This window comes from Elephantulus edwardii, unplaced genomic scaffold (genome assembly GCF_000299155.1).
Source record: "Elephantulus edwardii isolate Elephantulus edwardi_28Jun2011 unplaced genomic scaffold, EleEdw1.0 scaffold00217, whole genome shotgun sequence".
Classification (NCBI taxonomy): domain Eukaryota; kingdom Metazoa; phylum Chordata; class Mammalia; order Macroscelidea; family Macroscelididae; genus Elephantulus; species Elephantulus edwardii.
The window spans coordinates 1,992,025-1,999,733 of record NW_006399967.1 but is presented as its reverse complement, the minus strand read 5'-3'; the positions used below and the strand labels follow the sequence as shown (position 1 = coordinate 1,999,733).

General features: G+C 52.0%; 1 protein-coding gene and 1 pseudogene across 1 annotated transcript in view; both read left to right on the top strand.

Annotated features, from left to right (window-relative positions):
• LOC102873980 overlaps positions 1–7,499 on the top strand; it is a 13,428-nt pseudogene extending 5,929 nt beyond the window's left edge.
• Positions 7,500–7,617: 118 nt separating this feature from the next.
• OAZ1 (ornithine decarboxylase antizyme 1) overlaps positions 7,618–7,709 on the top strand; it is a 2,564-nt gene continuing 2,472 nt past the window's right edge. The window contains exon 1 of the mRNA XM_006897921.1: positions 7,618–7,698. Within this exon, the coding sequence (XP_006897983.1) occupies positions 7,618–7,698 (81 nt within the window). The remainder of the gene's footprint in view (positions 7,699–7,709) is intronic.

The window sequence follows — 7,709 nt, the reverse complement described above, 5'->3', positions numbered from 1 at the left end:
AATACAAATACCTTTCATGCAGCAGTCCCACTACTAGCTGTGAAACACACACACACACACACACACACACACACACACACCACAGCTTTATAACAGCAAAGACTTGCAAACAACCCACGTGTCCATCAACAGGTGAAAGGCTAAGGAAACTGTCACACATCCTCTCCATGGGGCATTACTTCTCACTGGAAGATGATCAGAATGTGCGCAGCACGGAGCAACGTGGGTGACTCTAGAGCCAACTACGCTGTGTAACAGCCTAAGCCGGGGACACACACCTCACTGCCGTGGAGCAGGGCCTGACACAGCTGACCGTCCGGCAGGTTTTCATAGGCTTACGGTATAAAACTGCATCGTAAAAAGCAATGGGGTTGTTTGGACACAGCATCCATCCTGGACGGTTACCAGGGATCAGAAGGGAAAGAGATGGGGTGAAAGTGAACAAGCAGATCAACTGAGTAAGTGGGGGTCACTCATCATTGTCCGGTGGGAATGGACTCCCAGCTGACCCTCCATCAGGTTTTCAGAGGCTGTGAATTGCGGGGCGGAGACTGCTGACCCTTCTCCATCAGAGAAGCTGCTGGGTTCGAACTGCTGGAGACACACAGCCTGTGGGTTGTCAGAAGAACCCCCCCTTCCATGCACTGCACCCCCAGGGCTCCCCAGGCTGAAGGGAAGGACAGTGTAACACAAGGGAGTAAACACATATTGGAATTCGTTCATGATATTGATCAATGATAATGTCGTAAGACAAAATGTCTATGATTGATTGGAAAACCAGTAAGATTTGTAAACTTTCCCTCAAATAAAAAATAAAAAGGCAGCGTGGCAACAGAGCTCCACAGGCCACAGAGGACAGGCGGTGAGCCTCCCATTCCCGGAGGAGTCGAGAGTTTTCTGGGAGGGAGCCTTCAGTCATTGCCGGGGGAGCCAGGCTTGCTGACCTGGCTTTGGGCCTGGGCTTGTTGGCAGGACAGGGGCTCTTCTGGGTATCCAGTTAGCAGGACTAAAAGGACCTGTAACACTTTGCCTGAACCCCACAACTCAATGGCGTCAACTCTTCCTCGGCCGTCCTTATTCACTGTCCAACGTGGCGCAGTCCCTCGGGGGTTGTCCGGTGAACTCAAAGGTGGCACTTCCCGGGCATTCAGAGCCTCCTGCCAGCTGCCTGGGAGAGGGATGGACGGTCTCCCACCATGTGACTCACAGACTCTGAAAACCTGCTTCAGGGTCAGTTATACATTGGTGTTAAACTGAGGGCAATAAACTCCGTAGCTGTGAGCGTTGTCTGTAGGCTTTGCTGACGCTGTCATAGGTGGGACAGGAGATCGCAAAGGGGGTGGCTACTGTCCCAGGTGGAGGAGGGAGGGTGTGGATGTGAGTTTACTGAGGCTGTAGGGACACTGTGTTATACACTGGGGACACGAAATGACACACATTTATGACCTCACAGACCTGGGGTCAAGAATGGGTCTCCTGGGACTTAAACGGGGCATGGGTTGCGCCCTCTCAGAGGTCCCAAGCAGAGCGATCTCCTGCTGGTCCAGCTTCCAGAGGCCCCACATCCCTAGGCCCCTCCTACGTCTTCAGAGCCCGCAGACGAGCATCTTCAGTGTCTGAGTCTGCCTTCAGCCTTCACAGCTCCTCCTCGACTGACCCTCCTGCCCTCAGACAGGTCCCCATGGTCACAGGCCCCCCTGGGCACAGGCCCCCCTGGGCAAATCCAGAATTGTCCAGAGACCCTTCACTCCATCCGTCTGCAGGGTCCCTTTGGCCGGTGAGGCACTGTGTCCATGTGTCTCAGGACTAGGACAGGGACGCTTTGAGGGCTGTTGTTATGAAGCCACACCGTCCATGCTGACCTCTTTCTGACACCACATAAGTAGCAGTTGTAACGTGTGGGTGGGCAACTCTGACTTCTGCCCACTTCATAAAGGGGAACTGTCCCATCAATAACATCCAAGGCATCACGCAAAGAGCTGCCTGGTCAGACGTGCCACCCCAGATGCTCCTGCAACTATTTCTATGGATTTTTGAGTCCAGTTTTTACTACAACTTTACTCACAGTTGTGGGGCTTTTTATAGAAATAAATTAAGGAAAAGGTGAGGCAAAGAATATCACACAATGCAAGTCCAGGTTTAGTCCCGAGCCAGATTAACAGCAAAACACAAGCCCTCAATTAGCAGAACTCCAGGTGCAGCTCAGCAGCACACGCACCTCTGGTTTCTTCAGTCATCCAGCAAACTTTTTCTCAGAGCAGTTACAGGTCAGCTTTTCCTTCAATCATCCAGCAAGTAGAACCTTTAACTGTGGCTTCATCTCCAGGTTTCCTCTGGTTGCCGCTTGCCACAGTCTCTCACAGACTCTTCACAGCAGTGCCACAGTCTCTTTGCTCTCTCCCCACCATCGCTTCCCACAGTGTAGAAATCACTCTCTTGTATTGTTTGCACAGCTCTTGATGATTTGCAAGACCATGTCCGCAGTTAAGGTCTCTGGAGACCATGCACCCCGTGGGGGATAACACAGTGGATAGTAAAGCCAGTTTTCAAGGTGTCTGACCACAGACATAAAGGGGCATACCTGTCTCTGCACACAGCAGCTCTGCACTGGACACCTAGCCCGTCCTGATCCCAGAGGAAGGCTTACCCTGCCCTCCACCCCTCTGCTTCTTCCTGCACATTATCACCACCTCCAGGAAGCCCTCCTTGATACTTGCTCTCCTAAATCCCCCTTCCCGCCTGCACAGCCCTGGGGACTTCCTCCTGCTTCATCGCAGAGCTCCCATGGAAAGTCACATACCCAAGGAGAGAGCCCTGCCTGTCTGCTCCATCCAGGGGAGGACCCAGGAAAACCCAAAGGGCCAGGCCACTCTGTCACTTGGTGTCTGACAGCCCGGAGGGCACGTACAGCAGCCTCCCCGCCTCCACCCCCGCCCAGGCCGGCTGGACTGAGGACTCCCAGTGTTCTCAGGGGCTGGGAGTTTCCCGTTCTCATCTCCGGCCCCCTCAGCGGGGTCACTTCCGGAGGCCGGTGACAAGGAAGAGAAAGTGAGAGTGAGCACAGAGAAAGAGGCAGCTGTGAGCAAGCCGGAAGCCGGGCCTGCTGTCACTGCCGTTAGGAGCCGTCCAGTCACCTAGTGACCCATGTACAGCACACCCGCCCCATCCTGTCCCCATGGTCCTCACCACCGCGGCTGCGTCTGAGCCCATGGCTGCAGCCACCACTGCAGGAAATCAAAGAATGCAGTCTTCAAGAGGGACTGCATCTCAATATCAAGGAAACAAAGCTTCTCACCAGTGGATAGATAGGTGGCATCATGATAGATGGAGAAGAGAGTGAGATTGTCAACAACTTCATCTTACTTGGATCCACAATTAACACCCACGGGACAAGCAGTCAGGAGATCAGGGGACATACTACACTGGGAAAGTCGGCCGTCAGGGACCTCTCCAAATTATTGAGAACGGATGATGTCAGTGTATGGACTAAGGTACCTTCAAATCCCGTGTATATCCAGTGGGCACTGGATTCCAATTGCTAGGAAGACATGGCATTTGGGTTAGAGCCCACCTGCCTACCCACCAGCCAACAGGGCTCCCTCCCAGAGACCTGGAAGCCCGATTCACTACACAGATTTCTGGGGGGGGTACATTTATAACAATATCATCCCAACACAGTAAAAGAAATCTTGTAATTGTTGTCCGTGACTTGTCACAAATACTCCTGATGACTTTTTTTCCCCAATGCCAATGCCTTTAATACAACATTGGTTTTACTAGTGCAGATATGGCTTCAAGAACAAACACTGCTTTGTGGATGGGCATACATTTATCATCCAGGAGTCCCTGGGGTAGCCTGAAATGATCGGGCCAATTCCACAGCATTTTGAAGGGTGGTAGCCAGCTGAACTCTGCAGATGCTGGCTGCCTTCACAATAAGAGAAAAGGCAGGCTTTTAAAATTCCTCAAGTCCAAACACGAAATAGACATTTGAGCAAGCAGGCCCTAAAAACTTCAAAAAGCAAGGAATGAAGGGCCAGGGTGGCCACCAGGAGATCCTACTGAAGGAGAAAAAGAGAGCTTTTGACAAGCACCTCCCAATCTATTGAATGCTGTGGTTGTTAAATATTGTTGAGTCATCTGTGACTCTATGTACAACAGCCCTAAACTCCTCTCTATCCTGTGCCAATCTTATTGTCTCTGACACACCCACCCCCATTACCCCAGTCGCTGAACCAATCCATCTCATCGAGGGTCTTCCTCTCCTGAGCTGTCCCTCCACCCTCCCAAGCATGATGTCCCCTCCAAGGACTGGTCCCTCCTTACAACATGTCCAAAGTATGTCAGATGAAGCCTCAGAATCCTTGCCTCCAAGGAGCAGCATGGTTTAATTCTCTCAAGGTTAAACCTGTTAATTTTTGTAGCAGTTCATGGTACATTCAATTCTCTTCTTCAGCACCACAGCTCAAAGGTATCAACTCTCCTTCTATCATCCCTAGTAATTGTCCAGCTCTCTGATGCAAAGCAAGTGATTGCAAAGACCATGGCCTACATCAGGTGCACCTTAGTCTTTAGACTGACATCATTGTTCTTCAGTACTTTGGAGATTTCTCTGACAGCACACTTTCCCAACGCAATATGTTTTTTAATTTCCTGGCTGCTGGTACCAAGTGTATTGATTGTGGAGCCAAACAAAATAAAACTGTTTACAATCTCAATCTCTTCACCATCTCTCACAATGCTGCCAGTCGGCCCAATGGTGAGAATCTTTATCTTCTTGATGTTGAGCTTCAATCCATATTGAAAACTGCAGTTCTTGACCCTCTGCAGCAAGCACTTCAGGTCCTTCTCAGTTTTAGCAAGCAGGGTTTTGTCATCTGCATAATGCAGGTGTTGATGTGTCTTCCTCCAATCTTGATGCCACACTTCTCATAGGGACCAGCTTCCTGTATAATCTGTTCTGCACATAGATTGAAAAGATATGAAGATAGGACACATCCCTGGTGTACAGCCTTCCCAATTTTGAACCATGCAGTGTTCCTATGCTCTATTCTGATGACTGCCTCCTTGTCCAAGTATAGATTTTGCATGAACACAATCAAGTGTTCTGGGATTCCCACTATTCTCAGAGTCAGCCAAAGTTTGTTATGATCCACAGTCAAAAGCCTTTGCATAGTCTATGAAACACAGACAGATATTCCTTTGTTACTCTCTGCTTTCAGCCAAGGTCCATCTGACATTAGCTATAATATCCCTAGTGCCACAGCCTCTTCCAAATCCAGCCTGCACTTCTGGCAGTTCTCTGTTGATGTGCTGTTTCAGTCACTTTGGATAATCTGCAGCAGAATCTTGCTTGCATGTGATATCAATGATATTGTTCGATAATTTCCGCATTCTGTCGAGTCACCTTTTTTTGGAATGGGAACAAATATGGATCTCTTCCAGCCAGTTGGCCAGGTGGCCGTCCTCCAGATTTCTTGGCATAATTTGGTGAACACATCTAGGGCAGCATCTGTTTGTTGAAATATGTCAATTGGTATACCATCAATCCGGCAGTCAGTGTTTTTCACCAACACTACAATTCAAAGACGTGAGTTCTTTGGTCTTTCTTATTCTTATTTGGTCTTTCTTATTTCTTATTGTCCAACTTTGACACGCATATGAAAACTCGAGCTCAATTGCTCATCTCTGAGCCTCCAACATGTTTTCTGAGGCTGTAAATGCACAGGAGGAAATTGCCCCTTGGAGCTGCTTGTGGATTTGAACCACCTGCCTTTGGGTTGGCAGCACAATTCTTTCCCCACTAGACCACCAGAGCTCCCCACATGCATATGAAGTAATGAGAAACCCTTCTTAATCACTGATCATATTATTATGACTTTTTAATGTTTTATTAGTGTGTGTGTGTGTGTGGGGTGTGTGTGTGTGTGTGTGTGTGTGTGTGTGTGTGTGTGTGTACCATCAAATCAGATCTGACTGGTACAGGAGGAGATTGTCCCTCCTTCTCCAGCAGAGCATCTGGTGGATTTGAACCTCTTGCCTTCGGGATTGCAGCGCAGCTTCTTACCACCAGATCACCCTTGAAGACAAGTTTCTTTCTGCAGCACCCACACTGACCCAATGACCCTCTTGGAGCAAAATTGCTCTCCAATGCCCTGTCCACTGCCGCCTTCATAGACTTCAGCTTTCATGTTTTTTTTTTCTTAGATTGGCAGTTTTGGTGGCTTAATGGTAAGGAGTTGCCCTGCCAACCCAAAGGCTCAGGGTTTGCATGCACCAGCTGCTACTTGGGAGAAAAGTGGGCAGCCTCTTCCCTTGAGATTCACAGCCTTTGCAACCCTGCTGGAGGGCCTGCGGGTACACAGCAACCTTTCCACTTTTAGGCTTTTGTTTCCGTGGTTCCTGAGAACACACAAGTTCACGTTTGAGGTTCTCCAGGCCGAGCAAGGCTCCCCGTCCGCCTTTGCGGAGCTGTCCTTCCTCCCCGCTCATCTCAGGAGCTGCGGGCTTGCTGAGCTCTGACAGCACCAAGCTGACGACCAACGCTGTTTAATAATTAAACTAAACTGCTGCCTGGTTTCAAAATGACTTTCAAGGCTGGGTTTCGGTTTTGGATTTCGAGATTCTATTAAAACTGATTCACTGGGGGCGCAGCCCTTGGGTTTGGGGTTGGTTTTCCACCACCAGCGCCCGGCTTCTAGCCTCCCCGCACCCCCAATAATTTCAAATGAAGGCGTCTGGGGCCGCAGCTGCCCAGGCCCCGAGGACAGGCGTGGCCAAGGCCTTCTCCGACTGTGACCACGCTCTTCTGGGGCCCTGGGGTCCTGGCGTGGCCGCGGCCTCCACCCAGGAGCGGCCGAGGGGCCCCCAGCTCCCACTGGTAACAAGCCCCAAACCCCCCAAAACAATCAGGTTTCGGCTCCAAGACCAAACTAGAGTTCACACTCTGCAGCGTTTGTTTACTAAATGTGAATAAAGTCTTTAACGTCGAACGTTGTCAGCTCTCAAAGTGTTGGAAAAGGAAAAAAGACACAATGACCAAAGCTCATTGTGGGGGGAGGGGCGCCGGGCCCCTGGGAGCCGGGGACCCCCGTCTGTCGCCCCAGCTGCCCTACATCAAGGGGTCCCGCTGGGGGACGGGCAGTGCTCACGGGGTTAAAGGGAGGCCTGGAGCCTCCGTGAGGGTCCCCCCGCCCCAAAACAAGGCCCCAGAGGGGCCTCCCCACCCCCAAGGGCCGGCTGTGGGGGCGGGGCGAGGGCGCACCGCGCGTCCCCGGCGTCGAGCTCCCGCCCCGCCCCCGTACGCTCGCAGAATGACAGCGCGGCGGGGCGGGATTAAAAGAGACCAGGCCAATACACGGCGCGGTCCCGCCCCCAAAGCCCAGCCTTCCACCAGTCAGAGGCCGGAGCAGGCGGACGGGGCTCGCGGGTTTCCCGGCGGCCCGGCGGCCCCGCCCCCTCTGCGGGCGCGTTCCCGGTGGCGTGGGGGCGTGGCCTGAGCGCGGCCCCTATAAAGGCGAGGGGCCGCGCGGGCGCCATTTTGCGAACGGCGAGCAGCGGCGGCGGCGCGGAGAAGGCGCAGCGGAGGTTTTGCTGGTTTCGGACCCGAGCGGCCGGATGGTGAAATCCTCCCTGCAGCGGATCCTCAACAGCCACTGTTTCGCCAGAGAGAAAGAAGGGGATAACCCCAGGGCCACCGTCCTCGCCAG